Source organism: Myxine glutinosa, chromosome 1, assembly GCF_964187855.1.
Source record: "Myxine glutinosa chromosome 1, kmMyxGlut1.1, whole genome shotgun sequence".
Lineage (NCBI taxonomy): Eukaryota > Metazoa > Chordata > Myxini > Myxiniformes > Myxinidae > Myxine > Myxine glutinosa.
In genome coordinates, this window is record NC_136261.1 from 366,607,165 (window position 1) to 366,634,015 (window position 26,851).

A 26,851-nucleotide genomic window follows, 5' to 3' on the forward strand; every position below is an offset into this window, starting at 1 on the left:
GGCGGACCGATTCCATCTGGGGCGGCGCTAACGAGCCGAGGGCGTGTCACTCCCCGCCGGATATACGCGGCCCCGCGCCGGATGTGACGAGAGATGCGCCCCCAGCTGAAGAGAAAGAAGGACCTGCGAGCGCTGAGAGAGATGCGCCCCGCCTGAGAAAGAACGTCCCCTCCGAGCGCTGTGACCTCCCCGCATCTTTGGACCGGACTGTACCCTGCCTTGAGCCAAGAGTGCACCTTGAGCCATCGCTACTTGCCTTTCCTTGCCATCAATCCCCGTGTGAGTCAGCCGTTGTCCCGTTTACCTGTCGTCTGTCCGGGGTTAATATAAGAGTGTGTCTAAGTGCCTGTCTTCCTGTAATATACCTCTAGCCCCTGTAATCTAACCTTTTCCGTACGAATATAATTGAGAATCGAAACATTGGTGTCTGTCATTATAATTCAGCCGTGTGTCTTCTTTTTCCTTATTGAGCCAGCGTGGCGCGGCTTCGTCAACGTTCGAGTACAATCGGGTAATTTGTGCGGACACGACGGCCATTCCGCTCGGCCCATCTTAACATCAAAGTCGTGTCTGTAACAATTGGTGTCGAGGAGTGAGATTCGGACCCGGGACTAAATTAGTTAGGCCCAAATTTTGGGAGGGAAAATCGATTCGGAGCGCGTACTGCGCTCGACAAAATCGAGCCGGAGCGCGGTCCCGCGGTTACTGCGCTCGCCGAAATTATAACGAAAAAAAAAAAAATTTGGATTTGTTTTACGAAACTCGAATTTTGCAAGTCGCGCTATGGCGGATCAAGACGGCTGGGGTCCGGTAGGGGAGAGTGAAGCAGGGTCGGTCCAGGACCAAATTGAGACACGTGAGGAGAGCGAAACAGCGAGGGTAGCAAGCACGCAAAATGGCGCCTCGCTGGTCACCGCGCCGGCAACCGTGGCAGCGCCCCCGATGGATTTGAACTTGTTTTGTATACAAATGACGGCCCTTGTGGTCCAGTATAATGAAGAAAGGGAAAACAGAATGGGGAATCGGATGGATGCTCATTGTGAGCAAATGAGGGCTGATAGAAAGCGATTGGGTGAGCGATTGAGTGAGCGATTGGAGGGCCAAATGGGGGTAATGAGGGACGAAGCGAGGGGTACTGGGGAGGAGTTAGACAACGGGATAAAAGAAGTAAAGAATGGGTTAATGGGGGTAGAAAATAGAATGGCTGCCCAGGAGAATCAGATAGAGGGAGTGAAAAATGGGTTAGAGGGGTTAGAAAACAGGATGGAAGGCAAATTGAGGGACATGAGGGACCAAGCGGAAAGGGAAGTTAACCAAATGGGGCAGCAGATAGAGGGGGTCAGAATGGGGGTAGAAACCAAACTGGATGCTCACAGGGAGGAAATGGAGCAGATGAGGGTGGCATCTGGGCAGGAGATGCAAGTGATGGGAGAGGAGATCAGAGGAGGAGTGAGTGAGGAGGTCGGAGGAGTGCGCGAGGAGGTGAGGCACTGTGAGGAGCACATGGAAAAGGAGGTGAGAAAGGGGACTGTAAAGTTACAAGGGGGCATAGAGGACCTGACGCAGGAGGTGGAGCAGCTGACGGTGGGACAGACGGAGTTAGTGGAGCAGGTTCAAAGGAACACTGCGGTATTAGGAGGTTTAAAGGCGACACAGAAAGAACTAAAAGATGACTTGGTAGCGACGAAGAGGGAATGTCAGATGGTACGTGAGGGACTGACGGCGAGGTTGGACGAGGTGGTAGAGGTAATGGAGACGAAGGACCGGCAGGTGAGGACGCACCTGGAAACGGTCAAGGTAGCCTTGGAGGACGAGCTTGAGGAGACGTACCGGGGAATAAAAGAGGTGAGGCACAAATTAGAAGAAGTGGAAGAAGGGGTGAGCGAAATTAAAAAGCGACGGAGAGAGGATAAGAAAGAGATAAAAGAGGAGGTAAAAGAATTGGTCCAGAGTCTGTGTTCGGATCGTGATGATGTGCTCATTAACCGGATGAGGGATTCGCAGGTGATGGAGGAGAAGCGAAGAGGAAGAGGACCCGGTGTAAGTGGTGACCAATATGGTCGTGCGTATGATGCGCCAGGGGATTTAAGAAGCTTGGGGGTCGAGATGGACCCGGGTGTTCGTGAGAGGCCGTTGGTGAAGTGTGCGACAGGTCTGGTGTGCGAAAAAGGAGGTGTGCGAGAAAGTCCGACTCTGGGGTGTGTGAGAAAAAAGTGTGCGCCAAGGAGTGAGGGTGCTGGCGAGAGTGAGTCGGTCGTAGCGCGTGTGCGAGGGAGCACATGGAAGCGTGCTGTGGTGAGTGTTACAGAGGGTGTGACGGGAGAGTGTGCGCGAGGAAGGTGTGTGACGGACAGGTGCATGGGGAAAGAGTGCGCTGTCAAAGGCAAGGAAGAATGCACACCTGTGGTGAGTGTTACAGAGGGTGTGACGGGAGAGTGTGCGCGAGAAAGGTGTGTGACGGACAGGTGCATGGGGAAAGAGTGCGCTGTCAAGAGTAAGGGTGAGTGCGCTGTCAGGAATGGAGGTGAAAGTAGTGAGAGTGACATGGAGCGTGAGTTAGTTGTGACAGGTGAGCGAGGATGTACACCTGGGATGGAAGGATGCACACCTGGAATGGTAGAGCGTGAGTGGGGATGCACGCTGGAGTTGGTGGTGAGGCACGTGGTTGGGTGTGCGAATGAGAGCACACCTGTGATTGTCACAGAGGAGGTGACCGAGGAGGGGGTGCGAAGAGGTGTATTGGTGAGGTGTACGAGCGACGAATGTGTGCCAAAGTGTTCGGTGGTCAGGTGTGTGACCAAGTCGGTGAGCGGAGTGAGTGTACCGAGGTGTGAAAGAAAAGGTACGAGGAGAATGGGAACGGCTGCATGTATGAGCAAGAAAGAGGTAGCGTATGCATGTAAGCCTGCAGGTGAAGCGTCGACGGTGACCGGGTTAAAGGTTAGGTCGACTTTTAGCCGAAGCGGGCCCTCGGTGCGTGCCGGGTTTCGCGTGCCGCGAGAACCAGGGGGGATCCGAGCCACGGCGGGTTCGAAAGGACCGCCGTGCGCGATCCGTGCTGGGCCTCGCTTTGAACGTCCGTGCTCCACTAGGCGGAGCGGGCGGCCCGATAGAAAGAGTCGTCATGGCGACCACTTTTTGTTGAGGAATTCCGGCAGGTCGAGATCGGGACATTGGATGGTTCCGTGCCGAGAAGGTGCGTGGGATCTCGGGCCGGGTAAACCTCCTTCCCTGCACCGAGTGCCGGACGTATCCAACCGCTGGCACAGAACAACCAGCATTCATGGCTTGGCTTTACGAAGCCTGGCTTTGAACGGGAATTGGCGCACCGAGAGGTATTAGTGAGTAGACTGGGTGATGAAGTTAGTGTTTTGGACCCAAAATTAGAGAAAAACAAAATTTGATGATTGGCAAGGGATTGGCAGTAGTGATTGGCAGATGATGGGCAGTGATTGGCAAATTTTTAATTTGTTGAAATTTGATGTGCAAAATTGGTAGTGAGAGACCCCCAATGTGGTGGGATGGCAAATCCACCATCCCTCACAGGGGGGGCAAAGGAGCAATAGTTTATGGGGTGTATGGCAGTGAAAACTAGCCCGGGTGGGTTAGGTTATATTGATAGGGCCCTAGAAGATGACATTAGGTAACGTTAAGTTTAGTTAGTGACTGATACCTGTAGTGGGGACGCAGGTAGATTAGTATGGATGATAATGACGTGGGAGCGCAATAGTTTAAAGGGACGACTGGGAAGCGCAAGTTTCAGAAGGGAGTAGTTAGCTGAGATGATGCTGTGTGTGTGAGAATTGAACAGGTGTGATTGCACAGGTGTGCAACTGGACAGGTGTGTGGAGCAGTGTATGAGTAGTGAGTGTTGTGGATCAGCGCGAATGCGCTTGGGGAGAGAAGGGTGCAGGTGGCACCAGGTGGGAGAGCACAGGTGTGCAAGTACAGGTGTGTGGAGAGAGTTGGAGTAAGTGGTACGGAGTGGTGTGCATGGTGCGAAGGTGTGGATGGGGGAAGAGTGGACCCCTTTCACGAGTACCCGGGGCGGGTAGTGTAAGTGTTAGGTAGAGGGTACAGGTAAATTGTGGTTGGATATTGGCATCTGTGGTGCGGTTGCAGAATGGTGTTGTGGATGGGTGCATTAGTGTTGTGGAAATGGCTGGGCGTGTAGCCTGTTAGTGTGTGTAGTTGGTTGGGCACTCCACCACTGTGAGGATGTCGGCCAGGTGAGGCCGCAGGTGGGCTCTGGGAGCCGGTAGAGTTGTGGATGGGGCCCGAGGATCCGGAGGATGGACCCCGGGTAGCCCAGTGCCAGAGAGGGCACCGAGTGGGGAGAGCGCCAGAGGGCCTTCCCCAGGTAGTTAGGTTAGGGTAAGGAGCAGGTAAGCTCGGAGGCAACTGCAGTGGTGGAGGTGTGCAGGTGGGTAGACCCACTGGGAGAGGTACACGCCGCAGCCCAGAAATTGTGCGAGGGCACCGGGAGATGAATCGGGGGAGTGAGACCCCAAATTGAAGAGCACCACAGTTTGGCCAATGGGAATTGGTTTTTAGAACCCATAGTGTAAGAGGGCCAATGGTTTGGCCGGAGAAAGACCCCGGGTAGTGTAAAGTTGTTAAAGTCATTTAGGAAATAGTTAGGATTAATGAACCTGTCGCACCATACGCAGCCACTTACCTGTGGTGATGATGATGACTCCACACCTGTGTTTTCTTTGTTTTGTTGCAGGAAATGAGATTGCTGTGGATTTGTGAGACGCATCACGACGTGGATGAGACATTGGGGTGATTCCATCTCTCCCTCCCTAGGAGGGACTGATGATGAATTGGTAATGGCAAATTTTGATGTGCAGTTGGAGATGGCAAATTTTGATGAGAGTTGAAAATGGCAAATTTGATTGGTTAGGAGGGAGAGAAGACGAATTTGGTTTATGGGAGGAACGGGGAAGACAGTTGGGATGTTTGTTGATTTGTAAAGTAGATGTTTATGAGTAGTGTTGTGTTGTGTGGATACAGTAAGGGGTAAGGGAGGGGCCAGGTAGGTTACCTGGTGGGGGGGGGGAGCGTACGGTAGGAACGTACCTGTCTCACCTGGTTCCCATGTGCCCCCAGTGTGCATCACCTTACATTGCGTGCACTTTTGCGCCCTTACCACCTTACTCACTTGTCTGCTTCTTTTGTCTCCCACCTCCGAGGATCTGGCTTTGGGGTAGAGAGAGAGGAGAGAGAGGTGCTGGCTGCGCAGTTGTGGGCCTGCACTTTCGCTGTTTGCTGCCGGGATCGATACACCATATGGACCGCAATGTTTGTGGCCACCCACAATGGACCGCAGTTCGTTTGCGGCCAAGCACCACCCGGGGATGGACCTATGGGTCAACGTGGCACCTATGCCATACAGGTGAACCACTTTTAGTTAACACCAAGTGCACCACAAGAAGAGCAAGAGACACCTGCAGGGTTAGGGGTTGTCGAATTTATTTTTATTCCAATGAACAATGGTGACTGCACCGATTGGTGGTGGGGTGGTGCTTTTGATGCTCGGGAAGGGTGCTCTGCACGTTATTAAAGGCCGTCGGCCACAGAGCACTCGTGGGTTGGTGTATCGATGTTGGCAAGCGCGCTCTCTCTATGCATAACATCTGCATGTGTTCCTCCAAAAACAGGTCCTGGATCGTAGTGTAAATAGCAGCGTAGTCTTGTAAATAATGCTCCCTACCGGCTGTATGTGTAGTTTGAGAATTCTTTCCGGATTCGGTTATCCTGTGGGTGTGTTTCTGTGAGGAGAAGGGTGCAACGTCGCAGGGGGACATATTTACTCATTTGTGAACATCTGTAAAACTGTCGCACTCAGGGTAGAGTTAATAGTAGAGGGACTACATCTGAGTGCCACACTAAACTAGGTAAAAATTTATCGGGTCGGGACGCCCAGAGGGTAGAGAAGGGTGCAATGTTGCGAATATGGAATTTGGCCTCCATATCCGCTTGTAAATATTCCCCTATTTCTCCAATACTCCCCAACTTTCCCCAATCCCCCATTCCCTAGTCCCATTGCATGTAAATAACACTCAGTAGAGCCGACCTTCCCCTTATTCCCCCATTAAATGTCGTGCCCAGGTCCACCGCACCACACGTAGACAACTTTCGGACATCTTGCTAGTTATTCTTAATCTATGTCAGTTAAGGACTCGTTTCCATTAATTCTGACTCTTCGTTGCACCAGAATGTGATTATATGGCATCAGTAGTGAGTTTAGGACCTTTCCCATACCTCCTTCCATCTTCTTCCCCAACAATTACAACAACAACAGAGGAGATGGCGGCGGCGCGGGGGAGGATGCGTCCTCACACCGGCTCGATTAGCGCCATTGACCACGCGCTCCACGGGGTTACCACGGAGGGGCTGGCTGTCAGCTCCTCCTCAAGGGCGGAGCCTGGTAACCCCCCGCACCCAATCAGAAGGGCGGACCGATTCCATCTGGGGCGGCGCTAACGAGCCGAGGGCGTGTCACTCCCCGCCGGATATACGCGGCCCCGCGCCGGATGTGACGAGAGATGCGCCCCCAGCTGAAGAGAAAGAAGGACCTGCGAGCGCTGAGAGAGATGCGCCCCGCCTGAGAAAGAACGTCCCCTCCGAGCGCTGTGACCTCCCCGCATCTTTGGACCGGACTGTACCCTGCCTTGAGCCAAGAGTGCACCTTGAGCCATCGCTACTTGCCTTTCCTTGCCATCAATCCCCGTGTGAGTCAGCCGTTGTCCCGTTTACCTGTCGTCTGTCCGGGGTTAATATAAGAGTGTGTCTAAGTGCCTGTCTTCCTGTAATATACCTCTAGCCCCTGTAATCTAACCTTTTCCGTACGAATATAATTGAGAATCGAAACATTGGTGTCTGTCATTATAATTCAGCCGTGTGTCTTCTTTTTCCTTATTGAGCCAGCGTGGCGCGGCTTCGTCAACGTTCGAGTACAATCGGGTAATTTGTGCGGACACGACGGCCATTCCGCTCGGCCCATCTTAACATCAAAGTCGTGTCTGTAACAATATATATATATATATATATATATATATATATATATATCTATCTATATATATATATATATATATATATATATATATATATATATATATATACTGAAATGCAAAAGAAACTTACCACCTTTGAAACCTTTAAATATCAACAATAACACTGCGTGTAGTAAATGTGTGAACTTATTTGTGGACAATAGTGTCCTCACTGTCAGACAAAACGGTCACGGATGGTCACTTGAACCTTCAATGGTCACTTCATAGCACAGCTGTTGAACAGCCGTTTTGACTGTCAGTGATTAGCCAAGGGGTACGGGATGATTTTAATGAGCTGCACGTGATGTCTTGATATTGGCTTTAAAAAGGCCAGTGCAAAATGGGCATTTCAATCAACATGCCACGATTGTCAAGGGATCAACGGCAGCGTGCCCTGGGCATGCTGCAAGGCGGACTGAGCTACCGTGAGGTGGCACGTCGCCTTGGCTGTTCACACCAGACGATATCGGCCCTGGTGGACAGAGGCACCTTCCACAACTCTGCAGATGACAGACCTCGATCAGGGAGGCCAAGAGTCACCACTGCAAGGCAGGACAGGCAGATGGTCCGAAGTCACCTGCGGGATCGATTCCGTCCAGCATCCCGCACTGCGGCAGAAACTCCGGGGCATGCAAACCCACGGATCTCCAATGATACTGCACGAAGACGACTGCATGACTATGGTCTGACTGCCAGAAGACCATACAGAGGCCCCGTGATGACGGCTGCCCATCGCCGCAACCGACAGAGATGGTGCCAGCAGCATCAGCGGTGGACCTTGGCACAGTGGAACGAGGTCGCTTTCAGCGATGAGTCAAGGTTCTGTGTGGACAGTCCTGATGGGCGTGAGCGTGTCTGGAGAAGAACTGGCGAGCGATATGCCGATTGTTGCGTGCGTCAAGCCAACAGGTGGGGTGGCCCAAGTGTGATGGTGTGGGCCGCCATATCAGGCCGGTACAGGACGCCACTGGTGGTTGTGGATGGGAATCTTAATGCCCAGCGGTATGTGGATAACATCCTGCGACCTCATCTGCTGCCATTCCTGCTAGACCACCCAGAACTGAGAACCTTTCAGCATGACAACGCTCGGCCCCATGCTGCTCGCTTTACCACTGCATTTCTCCAAGGCGAGAACATCAACACCATGCAGTGGCCTGCGCTCTCCCCTGACCTGAATCCCAGAGAGCACCTGTGGGATGAGCTTGGGAGACGCGTAGTTGGCAGGGCCAGGACACGGGCAGAGCTGCTTCAGACATTGAGGACTGAGTGGGACAGAATCCAGCAGCAATCCATCCAAAGACTGGTAGGCAGTATACGCCGACGATGCACTGCCTGTATTCAAAACAATGGTGGCCACACACGCTATTGAAAGGGTACTGACATTGCATCCTGTGCTGTTCTGTACTGTAGAACAAACTGATGAGATTGTGTATATTGGTCAAAAACTTGACATGTCATCAATAAAATGCCAATGTTTCAATTAGCAATTGTTGGTTTGTTTTATTTTGAACTGTTACAATTTTATTACATTTCAAACAAGTGGTAAGTTTCTTTTGCGTTTTCGGTCTTTTTGAAGTTGGTCAAAATGGTCAAAATGGTCATTTTTCGGTCAAAATGCCCATTTTGCACTGGCCTTATTAAAGCCAATATCAAGACATCACGTGCAGCTCATTAAAATCATCCCGTACCCCTTGGCTAATCACTGACAGTCAAAACGGCTGTTCAACAGCTGTGCTATGAAGTGACCATTGAAGGTTCAAGTGACCATCCGTGACCGTTTTGTCTGACAGTGAGGACACTATTGTCCACAAATATGTTCACACATTTACTACACGCAGTGTTATTGTTGATATTTAAAGGTTTCAAAGGTGGTAAGTTTCTTTTGCGTTTCAGTATGTATGTATATATATATATATATATATATATATATATATATATATATATATATATATATATATATATATATATATATATATATATATATATATATATATATATATATATATATATATATATATTGTTGCGAATATGGAATTTGGCCTCCATATCCGCTTGTAAATATTCCCCTATTTTCTCCAATACTCCCCAACTTTCCCCAATCCCCCATTCCCTAGTCCCATTGCATGTAAATAACAATCAGTAGAGCCGACCTTCCCCTTATTCCCCCATTAAATGTCGTGCCCAGGTCCACCGCACCACACGTAGACAACTTTCGGACATCTTCCTAGTTATTCTTATTCTATGTCAGTTAAGGCCTCGTCTCCATTAATTATGACTCTTCGTTGCACCAGAATGTGATTATATGGCATCAGTAGTGAGTTTAGGACCTTTCCCATACCTCCTTCCATCTTCTTCCCCAACAATTACAACAACAACAGAGGAGATGGCGGCGGAGCGGGGGAGGATGCGTCCTCACACCGGCTCGATTAGCGCCATTGACCACGCGCTCCACGGGGTTACCACGGAGGGGCTGGCTGTCAGCTCCTCCTCAAGGGCGGAGCCTGGTAACCCCCCGCACCCAATCAGAAGGGCGGACCAATTCCATCTGGGGCGGCGCTAGCGAGCCGAGGGCGTGTCACTCCTCGCCGGATATACGCGGCCACGCGCCGGATGTGACGTCAGATGCGCCCCCAGCTGGAGAAAGAACGTTGCCTGCGATCGCGGAGAGGAAGAGAACCCGCCTGTGAAAGAACGTTACCTCCGAGCGCTGAAACCTCCCGCATCTCTGGACCGGACCGGGTCGATTCTAACCTTTGAGCACAGGTGCACCTGGAGCCATCGACAACCGCTTTCCTGCCATCAACCCCCGTGTGAGTCAGCTTTGTCCCGTTTATCTGTCGTCTGTTGGGAATAATATAAGATTGTGTCTAAGTGCCTGTCTTCCTATGATGTACCTCTCGTCCCTGTAATCTAACCTTTCCGTACGAATATAATCTCCTCCGGAGGTCTTGAGAATTGAAACATTGGTGTCGTATTGTGTTATTGTAATCCAGCCGGGTGTCTTCTTTTCCTTATTGAGCCAGCATCGCGCGACTAGTCAACGTTCGGGTATAATATCGAGCATAATCTTGTGCAGACGTGGTCATCCCAAAACCGCTCGGTGAATAACATCCAAGCCACGTCTGTAACAATTGGTGTCGAGGAGTGAGATTCGGACCCGGGACTAAATTAGTTAGGCCCAAATTTTGGGAGGGAAAATCGAGCCGGAGCGCGTACGGCGCTCGACCAAATCGATCCGGAGCGCGGTCCCGCGGTTACTGCGCTCGACGAAATTATAACAGCAAAATTTGTAATTGTTTTACGAAACTCGAATTTTGCAAGTCGCGCTATGGCGGATCAAGACGGCTGGGGTCCGGTAGGGGAGAGTGAGGCAGGGTCGGTCCAGGACCAAATTGAGGGACATGAGGGACATGAGGAGAGCGAAACAGCGGGGGTAGCAGGTGCACAAAATGGCGCTCTCGCGCACGATGCTTCAGGCGCGCAAAAAGGCGCCTCGCTGGTCACCGTGCCCGCGACCGAAGTAGCGCCGCTGGGAAGATTGGAACTTTTTTTTATACAAATGACGGCCCTTATGGAAAAGAATAGTGAGCGATTGGAAAACCAAATGGGGGTAATGAGGGACGAAGCGAGGGGTACCGGTGAGAAGTTAGACAATAATTTTGAGGAGTTAGACAAGAAAATTGGGAAGTTAGACAATAATTTTGAGGAGTTAGACAAGAAAATTGGGAAGTTAGACAATAATTTTGAGGAGTTAGACAAGAAAATTGGGAAGTTAGACAATAATTTTGAGGAGTTAGACAAGAAAATTGGGAAGTTAGACAATAATTTTGAGGGGTTAGACAACGGGATAAAAGAGGTGAGAAATGGGTTAGAGGGGTTAGAAAACAGGATGGAAGGCAAATTGAGGGACATGAGGGACCAAGCGGAAAGGGAAGTTAACCAAATGGGGCAGCAGATAGAGGGGGTCAGAATGGGGGTAGAAACCAAACTGGATGCTCACAGGGAGGAAATGGAGCAGATGAGGGTGGCATCTGGGCAGGAGATGCAAGTGATGGGAGAGGAGATCAGAAGAGGAGTGAGTGAGGAGGTCGGAGGAGTGCGCGAGGAGGTGAGGCACTGTAAGGAGCGCATGGAGAAGGAGGTGAGAAAGGGGACTGTAAAATTGCAAGGTGGTATAGAGGAGTTGACGCTGGGAGTAGAACAACTGACAGTGGGACAAAAGGAGTTGGGGGAACAGGTAAAGAAGAACACAGCGGTAATAGAGGGGTTAAAATCGACGCAGAAGGAGATGAAAAAGGACGTAGGGGTAATTAAAAAAGAGTGTCAGACGGTACATGAGGACTTGACGAAAAAAATGAACAAAGTGGTAGAGGTGATGGAGGTTAAAGAGCGGGAGGTGCGGGAGCACATAGAAAAAAATAAAGTGGAGTTAGAGGAAGAACTTAAAGGGGCGCACGAGGAGATGAAGGAGGTGAAGCAGAAATTAGAAGAAGTGGAAGAGGGGGTGAGCGAAATTAAAAAGCGACGGAGAGAGGATAAGAAAGAGATAAAAGAGGAGGTAAAAGAATTGGTCCAGAGTCTGTGTTCGGATCGTGATGATGTGCTCATTAACCGGATGAGGGATTCGCAGGTGATGGAGGAGAAGCGAAGAGAAAGAGGACCCGGTGTAAGTGGTGACCAATATGGTCGTGCGTATGATGCGCCAGGTGATTTAATAAGCTTGGGGGTCGAGATAGACCCGGATGTTCGTGAGAGGCCAAGAGTGAGGTGTATGGCTGGTCCGGAGGGTATGGAACGAGAGGTGCGAGGTGTGGGTGAGCAAGGTTGTGGTGGTGGTGGTATGGAATGGGTAGCGGGTTGCGGAGGTGTGACCCATGCATCGACACCAACAGGGGTAGTTGTTGGAGGGACCGGGGAGGCACGAGAGCCCCTTGGGGGTAGTGTACTGTGGGGGCCCGGCCGGTTCGGCCCCGCGCTGACCCCGCAAGGGGCGACGCACGGGATCCGGCAGGCGGGCAACGACTCACATACGAGGTGGTCCCACAAGGTCCCACTCGCGCCGTATGACGGCAAGAGTGATCTACGCGTGTACCTGGCGCAGTTCGACTGTGTGTGTAAGGGCAACGGTTGGGGTGAGGACGAAGGTGGAGTACACCTGGTGGCCGCATTGCGCGGCGCGGCGGCGGAGGTGCTGACGGCATTACCAGCGGGTGCTCTCACCCTGCCAGCCCTCCGCGACGCCCTAATTAATCGATTCGGCATAGAACAGCAGAGCGAGCTTGTTAAAGCTCAGCTCGCGCTGCGAAAACGCAAGCCCCAGGAAGCCATCGGGGAACTTGCCCACGACATTCGCCGCGCAGTGGGGATCGCACATGCTAGCATGGCAGCGGATTCCCGGGAAAGCCTGGCGCTGGACCATTTTATCCAGGCCCTCCCGGATATTGAGCTCCGGCAACAGCTCGCCATGTGGCGCCCGCAGACTCTGAGCCAGGCGGCTGACGCTGCGGCCCGTTGGGAAGCAGCGAGGCCCCTAGCCCGAGGGGGCGAGCGTCTCGCAATGGCGGTCCGCCAGGTGGGACCCCCGATGGAGGGTGGACCCCTTAGGGGACCCGCCCCCGACGTGGGTCCTGACCTGGCGGGCATGGTCCGGAGGCTGGTGGACCAGCGCCTGGCGGGACCTGGACCATGGCAGGCGGCCCCGGAGGTGGCCCGCGGTGGACCACGAGCGGGTAATCCAATTCGGACCTACAGGGGGGGGAATTTGGAATTCCGGAGGCAAGCACCTTATCAGGTGAGGTGCTATACCTGCAACCGCCTGGGTCACCTGGCGCGGCACTGTCGAAACGCGCGCCGGGATGATCTCCGGCAGTTGAGGTCCTCAACTCCGCCCAGGGGGGAGCGGGTTAGCCGACCCCAGACACCCCCCCGCCAGACCCCGGGAAACTAGAAGGTGTCGGGCACGTAGGGCGGTGTTCGGCAGCAGAGGATGGAGGAGAGCCCTCATTGACGCGACAGGTCATTTATTGTGGCCAAATTGGAACCGGTAGCCTGACAATTAGATGCAAAATTGCCGGCGTGGGGGTAGACGCCGTAGTGGACACAGGAGCTAGCGCCACGATCATCAGCCCTGTGGTCCTTGATTCGAGCGCAGGTGGCTGGGATAAGATCCAGCGCCTGCAAAATTATAGTTTGCAGCTTGCTACCGGGGTAACGGCCCCGATCATAGGGCGTGGTTCTGTGACCCTCAAGTTAGGGTCGGTAAGGAGGGAGATAGATGTTTGGGTGGCGGAGGTGTGCGACCCATGTTTAATAGGGTTGGACCTGTTGACTGCCAGCGGTTGTAAAATCGACTTGTGCCGGGGGATCCTGCAGGTGGGAGTAGAAGAGCTGCCGTTAGGGGGAGTGAGCACGGCCGAGAGAGCGGAGCTGGAGGCTTCCGAGGCCGTGACCATCCCCCCAAGGGCCGAGGCGATAGTGCCGGCCCGGTGGGCAGCTCGCCCAACATGGCAGGAGTCCTGCGGCCTGGTCGAACCGGTGGCAGCGCAGTCCATACCGGGTTTAATCGTGGGCCGCACCCTTGTAAAAACGGACGGACCGGTAGTGGCCGTCCGAGTAGTAAATGTGAGTACAGAACCACGCACTATAGTAAGGGGCACGAGGGTAGCTGGCTGCACCCCAGTTGAGGAAGTCGCGACAGTGAGGGGCGAGAACGTCCAGCCGAGCCGACCCCGGGGGGAGCCTTCAATAACAAGTAGGAATTGGCCCGATCCCATTTGCGAGATGGTAAATCGTAGTAGCGTAGAGTTGGGAGGTACCCAGAGGGAGGCCTTACACAAACTGGTTGGGTCCCATTTGGACCTCTTCTCCCTGTCCACCGAGGATATTGGACGTACGGGCCTGGTGAAACATCAGATCCACACCGGTGAGGCCCGGCCTATTCGTCAGGCCGCCCGACGGCTCCCTTGGAGCAAGAGGGCGGAAGCTGACGAGCAGGTTGCAAAAATGCTCGACGCAGGTGTGATCGAGCCCTCGGGAAGTCCTTGGATGTCACCTGTTGTGCTGGTCAAAAAGAAGGATGGGACCACGCGGTTCTGCGTGGACTATCGCCAGCTAAACAACGTGACACTCAAGGACTCATATCCCCTGCCAAGGATTGATGACACCCTCGATGCCGTTGCGGGCTCAAATTGGTTCACAACTTTGGACCTCAAGAGTGGGTATTGGCAGGTGGAGATGGATAGGGCAGGGAAGGAGAAAACGGCATTTTCCACAGGTAAGGGACTGTATCAGTTTACTGTGATGCCGTTTGGTTTGTGTAACGCCCCCGCCACCTTTGAGAGATTGATGGAGCATGTACTAGGCGGCATGCCATGGCAATCATGCCTGGTGTACCTGGATGACGTCCTGGTACATGCCCAAACGTTCCCCCAGGCACTAGCTAATTTGGACCAGGTGTTCGGGTGCCTCAGACAGGCAGGGTTGAAGCTGAACCCGAGTAAGTGCACTTTGTTTGCAAGAGAGGTGGCCTATCTAGGTCACGTGATTGGCCGCGAGGGGGTAAAAACGGACCCAGACAAAATTAAAGCGGTAGAGGAGTGGCCCGCACCACGTACCATCAAAGAGGTGCGGGGATTTTTGGGACTCTGCTCCTACTACCGGCGCTTTGTGGCGAAATTTGCGGAGTTGGCCCGTCCCCTCCACCGGCTTACGGAGAAGGGGACGCGATTTAATTGGACACGGGAGTGCCACGAGGCCTTCCAAAAATTGAAGGGGTGTCTGACATCCGCACCCCTTCTAGCTTACCCCACTAGCGACGGGGCATTTACCCTGGACACGGATGCGAGCCAGGAAGGATTGGGCGCAGTTTTGTCTCAGACACAGGAGGGCGTGGAGAGAGTGATTGGTTACTATAGTCGGGCCTTAAGTAGGCCCGAGCGAAATTATTGTGTCACTCGCAAAGAGTTATTGGCGATGCTGGCTGCCATGAACCATTTCCACCCGTACTTGTACGGGCGGAAATTTTTGGTTAGAACTGACCATTCCTCCTTGCAATGGCTCCTTCGGTTCAAGGAACCGGAGGGCCAAATTGCAAGGTGGTTGGAAAAGTTGCAACAGTACGATTTTGATGTGGCCCATAGGGCCGGGAAGGCCCATGGTAATGCGGACGCACTCTCTCGGCGTCCTTGTCTGGGGGAAAACTGTAAATTTTGTGCGAGACACGAGGAGAGGGAGCAATTGGGCGATTCCGCCCCGATTCTCGTCGTCCGGGCAACCCGGGTGAGAGGGCCAATTTTGCCACTAACCGCAGATGAGGAATTCGGAACTTTGGCCTGGAGCACGGCCCAGCAGGAGGATCCTGTCCTGGGGCCAGTGTTCAATTGGGTCAAATTGGGGCAAAGACCAAAGGGGGAAGAGGTCACCCCCCTCGGGGCGCAGACAAAGGCATATTGGGCTCAGTGGCAGACCCTGGAATTGAAAGGCAACATCTTGTATCGCAAGTGGGTGGAGGTTCCCTCTGATAGAACTTCCTGGCTGGTGATAGTCCCTGACAAATTCAAGAACGTCATATTGCAACAGGTGCATGGTACCCGCTCCGGCGGCCATTTGGGCAGGACAAAGACAATATCTCGGGTCCGCCGGAGGTTCTATTGGGTGAATATGGGGCGCGACATACAGGACTGGTGTCGGAGATGCGACGCCTGTTCTGCCAAAAAGGGACCAGCACGGAGGATGAGGGCCCCCCTTCAATTACATCAGGTGGGGGCCCCCCTTGAGCGGGTGGCTATGGATATTCTAGGACCGCTGCCCCGCACCCGCCAAGGTAATAAGTATATCCTCGTGGTAATGGACTATTTCACCAAGTGGCCGGAGGCCTACGCCCTCCCCAACCAAGAAGCAGGGGTGGTAGCGCAGGCCTTCGTGGAAGGATTTGTGTGCCGGCATGGGATTCCACAGGAGTTGCACACCGACCAGGGACGAAATTTTGAGAGCAAATTGCTAAAAGATGTGTGCAGTCTCCTGTCAATTCGGAAAACCAGGACAACGCCTTTAAGACCTCAATCTGACGGGATGGTGGAAAGATTCAACCGAACTTTAATCCAACAACTGGCACTGTTCACCACCACCCGTCAGGATGACTGGGACGAACATCTCCCTTATTTGCTTATGGCCTACCGAACCAGCCAGCACGGGGCCACCGCATGCAGTCCAGCGTTGCTTATGTATGGGCGGGAGTTACGGGCTCCCGCCGACTTGCTATGCGGTCCCGTGCCAGACACAGTGGTTAACCCGCCGAGGGAGGGGTACGCACGTCACCTAGAGGAAGGCATGGAGCTAGTCCATGCCTTCGCCCGCCGCCAACTCCATCTGGCGGGGGAAAAGATGAAGCGCAGGTACGACGACCGGAGCCAGGGGAGTCAATACGCTCCGGGGATGAAGATTTGGTTCTTTAATCCCCGGAGGCGGAAGGGAAGGTGCCCAAAACTCACCTCCCCCTGGCAAGGCCCAGGAGTCGTCCTGTCGCAAATCTGTGACGTGGTCTTTAAGATCAAAATGGGGCCACGAGCCCTCCCTCGGATCGTCCACGCCGACCGGATAAGACCTTACACCGGCGAGCAGGCGCCCCCGTGGATTGCCTCGGCTTTAGATGCCGAGGCGGGACCCAGTACCTCTGAATAAGGGGGGCTTATTAGTGCCAGAGGACTGGGGGATTGAGGAGCGATAGGCCCGGTGGGTAAGGGTGGCATCCCTGCCACCTTTCCCATATGTGGGGCAAAGGAGCAATAGTTTATGGGGTGTATGGCAGTGAAAACTAGCCCGGGTGGGTTAGGATATTGTGTGTAGGGATCTAGCGAAGATGACAGTAGGTAACGTTAAGGTTTAGTTAGTGACTGATACCTGTAGTGGGGACGCAGGTAGATTAGGGTGGATGATAATGACGTGGGAGCGCAATAGTTTAAAGGGACGACTGGGAAGCGCAAGTTTCAGAAGGGAGTAGTTAGCTGAGATGATGCCGTGTGTGTGAAGGTTGAACAGGTGTGATTGCACAGGTGTGCAACTGGACAGGTGTGTGGAGCAGTGTGTGAGTAATGAGTGTTGTGGATCAGCGCGAATGCGCTTGGGGAGAGAAGGGTGCAGGTGGCACCAGGTGTGAGAGCACAGGTGTGCAGGTACAGGTGTGTGGAGAGAGTTGGAGTGAGTGGTACGGAGTGGTGTGCATGGTGCGAAGGTGTGGATGGGGGAAGAGTGGACCCCTTTCACGAGTACCCGGGGCGGGTAGTGTAAGTGTTAGGTAGAGGGTACAGGTAAATTGTGGTTGGATATTGGCATCTGTGGTGCGGTTGCAGAATGGTGTTGTGAATGGGTGCATTAGTGTTGTGGAAATGGCTGGGCGTGTAGCCTGTTAGTGTGTGTAGTTGGTTGGGCACTCCACCACTGTGAGGATGTCGGCCAGGTGAGGCCGCAGGTGGGCTCTGGGAGCCGGTAGAGTTGTGGATGGGGCCCGAGGATCCGGAGGATGGACCCGGGTAGCCCAGTGCCAGAGAGGGCACCGAGTGGGGAGAGTGCCAGAGGGCCTTCCCCTGGTAGTTAGGTTAGGGTAAGGAGCAGGTAAGCTCGGAGGCAACTGCAGTGGTGGAGGTGTGCAGGTGGGTAGACCCACTGGGAGAGGTACACGTCGCAGCCCAGAAATTGTACGAGGGCACCGGGAGATGAATCGGGGGAGTGAGACCCCAAATTGAAGAGCACCACAGTTTGGCCAATGGGAATTGGTTTTTAGAACCCATAGTGTAAGAGGGCCAATGGTTTGGCCGGAGAAAGACCCCGGGTAGTGTAAAGTTGTTAAAGTCATTTAGGAAATAGTTAGGATTGATGAACCTGTCGCACCATACGCAGCCACTTACCTGTGGTGATGATGATGACTCCACACCTGTGTTTTCTTTGTTTTGTTGCAGGAAATGAAATTGCTGTGGATTTGTGAGACGCATCACGACGTGGATGAGACATTGGGGTGATTCCATCTCTCCCTCCCTAGGAGGGACTGATGATGAGTTGAAAATGGCAAATTTGATTGGTTAGGAGGGAGAGAAGACGAATTTGGTATATGGGAGGAACGGGGAAGACAGTAGGGATGTTTGTTGATTTGTAAAGTAGATGTTTATGGGTAGTGTTGTGTTTTGTGGATACAGTAAGGGGTAAGGGAGGGGCCATGTAGGTTACCTGGTGGGGGGGGGGGCGTACGATAGGAACGTACCTGTCTCACCTGGTTCCCATGTGCCCCCAGTGTGCATCACCTTACATTGCGTGCACTTTTGCGCCCTTACCACCTTACTCACTTGTCTGCTTCTTTTGTCTCCCACCTCCGAGGATCTGGCTTTGGGGTAGAGAGAGAGGAGAGAGAGGTGCTGGCTGCGCAGTTGTGGGCCTGCACTTTCGCTGTTTGCTGCCGGGATCGATACACCATATGGACCGCAATGTTTGTGGCCACCCACAATGGACCGCAGTTCGTTTGCGGCCAAGCACCACCCGGGGATGGACCTATGGGTCAACGTGGCACCTATGCCATACAGGTGAACCACTTTTAGTTAACACCAAGTGCACCACAAGAAGAGCAAGAGACACCTGCAGGGTTAGGGGTTGTCGAATTTATTTTTATTCCAATGAACAATGGTGACTGCACCGATTGGTGGTGGGGTGGTGCTTTTGATGCTCGGGAAGGGTGCTCTGCACGTTATTAAAGGCCGTCGGCCACAGAGCACTCGTGGGTTGGTGTATCGATGCTGGCAAGCGCGCTCTCTCTATGCATAACATCTGCATGTGTTCCTCCAAAGACAGGTCCTGGATCGTAGTGTAGATATCAGCGTAATCTTGTAAATAATGCTCCCTACCGGCTGTATGTTTAGTTTGAGAATTCTTTCCGGATTCGGTTATCCTGTGGGTGTGTTTCTGTGAGGAGAAGGGTGCAACGTCGCAGGGGGACATATTTACTCATTTGTGAATATCTGTAAAACTGTCGCACTCAGGGTAGAGTTAATAGTAGAGGGAACTACATTGCGTGCCACACTAAAGTAGGTAAAAATTTATCGGGTCGGGACGCCCCGAGGGTAGAGAAGGGTGCAATGTTGCGAATATGGAATTTGGCCTCCATATCCGCTTGTAAATATTCCCCTATTTTCTCCAATACTCCCCAACTTTCCCCAATCCCCCATTCCCTAGTCCCATTGCATGTAAATAACAATCAGTAGAGCCGACCTTCCCCTTATTCCCCCATTAAATGTCGTGCCCAGGTCCACCGCACCACACGTAGACAACTTTCGGACATCTTCCTAGTTATTCTTATTCTATGTCAGTTAAGGCCTCGTCTCCATTAATTATGACTCTTCGTTGCACCAGAATGTGATTATATGGCATCAGTAGTGAGTTTAGGACCTTTCCCATACCTCCTTCCATCTTCTTCCCCAACAATTACAACAACAACAGAGGAGATGGCGGCGGAGCGGGGGAGGATGCGTCCTCACACCGGCTCGATTAGCGCCATTGACCACGCGCTCCACGGGGTTACCACGGAGGGGCTGGCTGTCAGCTCCTCCTCAAGGGCGGAGCCTGGTAACCCCCCGCACCCAATCAGAAGGGCGGACCGATTCCATCTGGGGCGGCGCTAGCGAGCCGAGGGCGTGTCACTCCCCGCCGGATATACGCGGCCACGCGCCGGATGTGACGTCAGATGCGCCCCCAGCTGGAGAAAGAACGTTGCCTGCGATCGCGGAGAGGAAGAGAACCCGCCTGTGAAAGAACGTTACCTCCGAGCGCTGAAACCTCCCGCATCTCTGGACCGGACCGGGTCGATTCTAACCTTTGAGCACAGGTGCACCTGGAGCCATCGACAACCGCTTTCCTGCCATCAACCCCCGTGTGAGTCAGCTTTGTCCCGTTTATCTGTCGTCTGTTGGGAATAATATAAGATTGTGTCTAAGTGCCTGTCTTCCTATGATGTACCTCTCGTCCCTGTAATCTAACCTTTCCGTACGAATATAATCTCCTCCGGAGGTCTTGAGAATTGAAACATTGGTGTCGTATTGTGTTATTGTAATCCAGCCGGGTGTCTTCTTTTCCTTATTGAGCCAGCATCGCGCGACTAGTCAACGTTCGGGTATAATATCGAGCATAATCTTGTGCAGACGTGGTCATCCCAAAACCGCTCGGTGAATAACATCCAAGCCACGTCTGTAACAATATATATATATATATATATACAGACTTGGCATTTAATATGGAATATTTTTTTTGTGGGGGTGAACTTACTTTTCAAGATGACTTAGAACCAAAAGTTCATTGGAATTATGTTGAAATTATTCTAGATTTTGTTAATGTGACCTTTAAAAGAAACAAAAACCACATTTGACATTTCGAAGCAAATAAATTGATCCTTGAAAGTGATGTAAACTGATATCGAACTCAATTCATGGACAGTACTGTGTTAAACCTCTGTGCGTTTTCCAGAAGTATCTCTCTATTTTGCACATTAGCCAATAATTTTTTTTAACAAAAACAAAAGTTAAATTACGACTGGGATTACGGACAGTAAAATTACAGTTCAGTACTTCGTGTAACCCCACGAACATTCAGGAGAGCACGTACACGTTGAGGCATGCTGTTCACGAGATTTGCCAAGGTTTGGACAGGAATCGCTTGCCATGCAGTGACAATAGTCTGCTGCAATTCACGCACAGGGGCAGGCTGCTGGTCCAAGTTGTCGATTTGACGCGTTAATTCTGCCCACAAGTTCTCTATCGGATTCATATCCGGGGACATGGCAGGCCACTCCATATGCTCTACACCATGGTCAGCAAGAAAGTGTTGGTTCATGCAAGCATGATGAGGCCGTGCATTGTCATCTTGGAAGACAAAGTTTCCTCAAAAGGCTGCATGAACAAATGGAAGCAATGTTTCTTCCAGAATGGCCCTGTGCTTGAACTGCTTCAGGTTTCCATTCAGAACAACCAGGTCAGTTTTGCCCCCTGCATGAAAAGCAGCCCAAACGGTCACCCCACCACCTCCAGCTTGGACTCTTGGCACTATACAATCTTCGTTGTAGGCTTCATGCACTTGTCTGTGCACTCGGACGCGGCCATATTGACGATAGACCAGAAATCTAGACTTGTCACTGAAGATCACGTAATTCCAGTGTCCTGGCTGCCATTGACGGTGCTCTATGGCCCACTGCAATCGGCGCTGGCGGTGTTGTCTGGTCAGACGTGGCTTTCTCAGGGGACGCCTGGCACGATTGCCTGCTTGAACCAGTCGTTGGTTGACGAGCCTTCTGGATACAGGCACATTTGTCAGTTGCTGCCACTCAGCCCTAAGCCGATTAGCTGACTTGGTACGGCCATTGCGGACTAACCGGTGCAGCTGGCGATCATCCCTCCTTGTGGTTCTGCAGGGACGTCCCGACTTCGGTATTGGAGTAGGGACACCCCTCTGAGCATTTCGTTTCAGGATCTTTGACACCTGACCTTGAGTGATGCCATACTGCCGAACAATAGCACGCTGTTTTATGCCGGAATTTCGTAAAGCCACCACTAAATGACAAACAGCATTGTCGAGTTGACGGACCATCTCCAGGGGAAGCGGCAATAACTTTTGTAGACGTGCAGCAGTTGTTTTCCACAAATACAGAATGCAACAACCCTTATATACCCGATTGTGAAGCCAATCGTCAAATGTACCTGTCCGTACATTTTGTCATGCCACCTGTGATATAATCCTGTTATTAACTTCTTGCTGCAACAGACAATCAGTGACATGGTTCTTTTAACAAAGAAATCACCGAAGCGTAAAAGAAACTCACCATATTGATATACCGAGTTCAGAAAGTAAACCCAAGTCAAGAAAAAAAAAATATTCCATATTAAATGCCAAGTCTGTATATATATATATATATGTGTATGTATGTATATATTTTTATATATGTGTATGTGTATGACTTTTCTTTGGCCCCACCTAATATGGTGAATATATAATATTTCACCATGGGCTGACAGGATGGCCTAGGGGTACGCACACTCACATTTAAGCTTTCTAGCCTTTGATCGAATCCCGACCCAGACTACGGTGTCATTTCGGTGTTTCACAGGCAGGGTGATTCATCAATGTGTGTGCCGTCCTTCAGATGGACGTTAAACTGGGAGTCCCGTCTGGCAGCATTTGTTGATGGACGTTAAAGATCCCATGGTGTCCTTTTTAGAGAGTTGGTGAGTATCGCTGGCACCATGGCCAAATTCAAAATTCCTGCCCAAACTAGGCGAATGTCAGGCCTGGCTAGCCAGTTTGTGAAGACTTGGGCCATGCTTCCCATGGACAACCCTGCAAGGTGGGATAATAGTGGCTGTTAACGAAAAAGAGAAGAAAATCACTTACATATGTGGTGAATCGTGGTGTCTGTCAATGCGTTTGTCTGTCTCCCGTTTACGGCAGCTGCTTCCAGTGATGCAATTGAAAAGCTCAACGTTCACTTTTGAAATGACAGGAGTGAATGAATGAATGAATGATCGTTTTAAGGCCATTTTTCCCCGCTAGAGTGGGGGTTAGCCTTGCGGGCCCCATGAAAATCATGGTTCCCTGTTTGAGGCAATGTCTTTATGGCCGGATGCCCTTCCTGACGCCAACCCGTGGTCACGCTCCTACGATGCGCAGGGATACAGTGTGCCTATTCTGAATTGGGGTACACACCGTGATCATTCATCCCAGCAGGCTGGTACTCAATTTGCCGACCTCGGAAGGATGACAGGCTGAGTCAACCCCCCTGGCGTTAATTCAGCGATCGACCGGGATTCGAACCCAGGATCCTAGGATCCCGGCACCCTAACCGCTAAGCCAACGCCAGGCTTTTGGCTTTGTCATTTGAAATGACCGGAGTACAGGCATGAAAAATGTTTGTGCCAAATTTTATTTCCAATCACGATATTTTGCCCTCTTTTTAGACCAACTTAACCTCCGCCACCCAAAGTGCACCACCATTTCCTAGTGGGTGGTGTAAGTGCCTCATAGCTTTAGCTCTGAGTGAAACTAAGAGTTCAACACAATAAGCATTTGTAAAGTCCATGAAATAATTTTAATTGATCAATTAACTTAAACTTTTTCCTTCATTGGGGTGGAAACTTTTGCTTGCACGTTATAATGCTTTGACAATGAGTAAGTAATGAAATAAAGCAGAAATGTAAATTAATGTATTTCCATGTGTATTTACACACTACGTTGTGCATGAAGTGAGTCTTTGTACACTTGGACAGGTACTAATTAGGGATGAGAGCGCAGAGGAGAGAGAGATATTAGTGCGTGAGTGGAAGCAGAGGCGAAGACAGAGGGAAGATGAGGAGCAGGGGGTGGATACAGGTGGATACAATCACAAGCAGAATACAGTTGAGTGCAGTACACAAATGAAAGCCAGGAAAATGCTGAGAGAAGCAAGGTGAATGCGAGTGTGAGGCAAAGGTTCGCTGCAAGACTGGAGAACGAGGTGCAGGATGAAGCAGACAAAAGGAGAACGGATGCGGGACACCGCAGAAATGGCGGCAAAAGAAACACAAGAACAGGGTAAAATGAGGGGACGGCGGAATGCAGAAGCAATGGCACGAGTGAGAGGCCATTTTGAAAATATGTTTCGAAAAGAATCCTACTTTTTTGTTATGAAACAAAAATAAATCCACAAGCCCGTGACTGTGAGTTATATTCCATAACAACTGTGCTGTGATGGTGATGATCGGCTGTGGGGGTGCTCTTGGCCCCATCATTTTTGATAGGCTTTCCCCCTGGTATTCGATAAATGAAAAGAAACATTTATTCAAATATGTTGATCTCATTCTTTGTTTTCTGCTTTTTCAGGGTTGCAAGGATCTGCTAAAAAGGTTTGACTGCATTGATGTACAACACATTATCACACACATCCTGATGTTTTTGCCCGAGTCATGCTCTAAAGATTTATAATCCTCGCCTTGAAGAATTGTTTTTCACTTTGTGGGGAAGAATGAGGACTAGGGGAGGACACGGGAGATGAAGAAGATGTTACGTAGTCGTGTTACTCAGTTGTCTTCATGTGCTTGACTCTCTTCCTCCCTTGATATTCTTCCCATTTTCTGATCTATAAATGAAAAGTTTTGCGTTGAGGGAGGATGGACATTGCAAAGTTCCTTTATATTATCGATTGAACACAAACTGAAGTTTCTTAAATCTTTACAAATCCGGTTTTGTTAAAAATCATTCGTGTTCCTCATGGTCTGTTTCCTTTCTCCAGATCTCAAATCTCAATCTTTGTTGCTTTTTACTTTTAAGCTCTTGATTTGTGTTTCGAGCACAAACCTTACTTCTGTGAATGGTATTGTCACGCCACAAACACGTTTGATTGTTCTTGCCTACTGCAAGCAGACAGTTTTCTATCCCATCACTTCTGACCCTCACCTTTTTTCTGCCCATCGACATCGGAACTATTACTACCTTCCCACACCTCCCCCAGTACACCTGATGTCCCGGCTCACAGGCATTCTTCAAAAGCCTACTCCAGGTTGGCCTTCACAGGTGTTGGGTCATTGCTCAGCTCCATTCCTTCGTCCCTTATTTCCCTTCATGTGGTTGATTTGAAGGCTTTTCCTGTGTTTCACGTCTCTGGGTCTCCTTTCTTTCTGCCCACTGCAAACAGGTTGGGGATTATTGTCACCCACGTCTTGCCCACTTCAGACAGAGGGTTTTGCTATCCCCTCGCTTCTGCGCTTGCTCTTTCTTCTGTCCATCTCCTGGCAGGAAGCAGAGTCTAGGGCCATCTGTGTCTGTTGCTTTCATTGTACTATTCCTCTCATCTGTCAATGTCATTCATCATTGACTCATTCTTTCTCCCAAGCACACTTCCCTTCCATTCAACCCTCACTGACCCTCTTTCCATACTGTCCACAGTTTTTGTGTGCCTGTTTCCATTTTAATCATTGATTGAGCTCCTCCAGAACCCTGGTGTTGGGCTAGCGGCTAGGGTGCCAGCTTAGGATCCCAGGATCCTGGGTTCGAATCCCAGTCGATCGCTGAATTAACGCCAGGGAGGTTGACTCAGCCTGTCATCCTTCCGAGGTCGGCTAATTGAGTACCAGTTCACTGGTAATTCCCTGCTTGTCGTAAAAGGCGACAAAAAGGGTTGGCGGCAGGAAGGGCATCCGGCCGTAAAACATTGCTTCAAAAAGGGGACCAAAAAACAACAACAACCACAGTCCCCGAAAAAGGCCAACCCCCGCTTTGCGGGGAAAAATGGCCTCTAAATGTGGTTATTTTTATATTTTATTGAGCTCCTCCAGAATCTCGACTTCTGAATATAAATACAGGTCAATACAAAAATATCCTCTATCTATTTTCTATTTTTAATTATTTGCCACTCTTTTACAGACATCTTGTTTTGTTTGATTTTTTTTTTTTTTAAGTATTATCCCCCGTTTAACTTAGTCCAAAACGGGGGCTTATGGATTGGGTCTCGTCCGTCAGTCCGTCTGCAACCATATCTCGGAGATGTATTGACTGATTTTGTCCATACTTGGCACAAAGACAACTCATGATGGTATACGTAAGCACATCATTTTGTTTCTTGAAGCAATCAAAGATGCCTGACTGGCGGCCATTTTATTTGTAAAAAAAAAAAACCCGATGTTGAACATGTTCTCATCCATCTCTCAGACATGCATTTACCGATGTTGTTCAAACTTGGCACACAGATAAGGAATGGCAGCATACATTTGCAAGTCATTTTCTTTCGAGATCATATCCAAGATGGCTGACTGGTGGCCATATTGTTACTTAAACGTGTCCCCAAACATATCTTGATCATGCATGGTACGATTTTGTTCAAACTTGGCAAAAGCACAGCACATGATGGCATATACGTGCACGCCCGTTTATTTTGCGATCTGATCAAAGATAGCAGGCTGCTAGACTGGCGACCATTTTAGTTGTAAAAAAAACAAAAAAACCCTGATATTGACCACGTCCTGAGTCATTTCTCAGACATGCATTTACCGATCTTATTCAAACTTGGTACACAGAAAATAAATGATGGGTTACATATGCATGTTATTTTCTTTTGAGACCATATCCAAGATGGCCGACTAGTCGTCATTTTGTTACCTAAACGTGTCTCCAACCATTTATCGACATGTATGGACAGATTTTGTTCAAACTTGGCACAAAGATAATACATCAGAGTTTGCATGTGCAGAATATTTTGTTTTGTAATCCGCTAAAATATGGCCGACTGACGGCCTTTAACTCTGCACAGTCAAAATTCCAGAATTTGGAATTTGGAAAATTTTGCAAAGAATTTGGAAAATTACAGAATTTGGACGTACCTCTCTCTGAGCTATTCTGAAATCTCTGACACACCTTCAACAGCTCTCCCTACCTCTTCCACCTCTTCCACATCTTACCCTAACCCTCCTCCCCCCTGTTCTGTATCCGATGCTCCCTCTTCCTCTTCATTAACGGTATGGACCTCAAACATCCGGGGCCTTCGTTCAAACTTAACTGATCTCTCCATACAGGTTGCTTCTGTCAAACCAGACGTGATCTGCTTAACAGAAACTTTCCTCCTTCATGATGTCTCTGATTCCCTAGTATCTCTCCCGGGTTACTCCCTCCTCCGGTATGATAGACCTGAGCCTCATCCTGGAGGTGGGGTTGCTATCTTTATCAAAAACTCTCTTCCTCACTCGCCCTGCACTGCACTCTCTCCACCTCACCCCCAGGAATACCTCTGGCTACGGCTTCCCCTT

General features: G+C 50.7%; 2 protein-coding genes across 6 annotated transcripts in view; both read left to right on the top strand.

Annotated features, from left to right (window-relative positions):
* The window catches only part of LOC137413399 (E3 ubiquitin/ISG15 ligase TRIM25), an 81,832-nt gene that overhangs the window by 36,862 nt on the left and 18,119 nt on the right, over window positions 1-26,851 (top strand). For all 5 annotated transcript variants that reach the window (XM_078770057.1, XM_078770055.1, XM_078770054.1 and 2 more), the window contains exon 5: window positions 23,937-23,959. In XM_078770057.1, the coding sequence (XP_078626183.1) occupies window positions 23,937-23,959 (23 nt within the window). The remainder of the gene's footprint in view (window positions 1-23,936; window positions 23,960-26,851) is intronic.
* On the top strand, window positions 1,345-23,527 carry LOC144889899 (uncharacterized). The gene is made up of 2 exons (XM_078771107.1): window positions 1,345-2,742; window positions 23,345-23,527. The coding sequence occupies exons 1-2, from the start codon at window positions 1,345-1,347 to the stop codon at window positions 23,525-23,527; spliced, it is 1,581 nt and encodes a 526-aa protein (XP_078627233.1).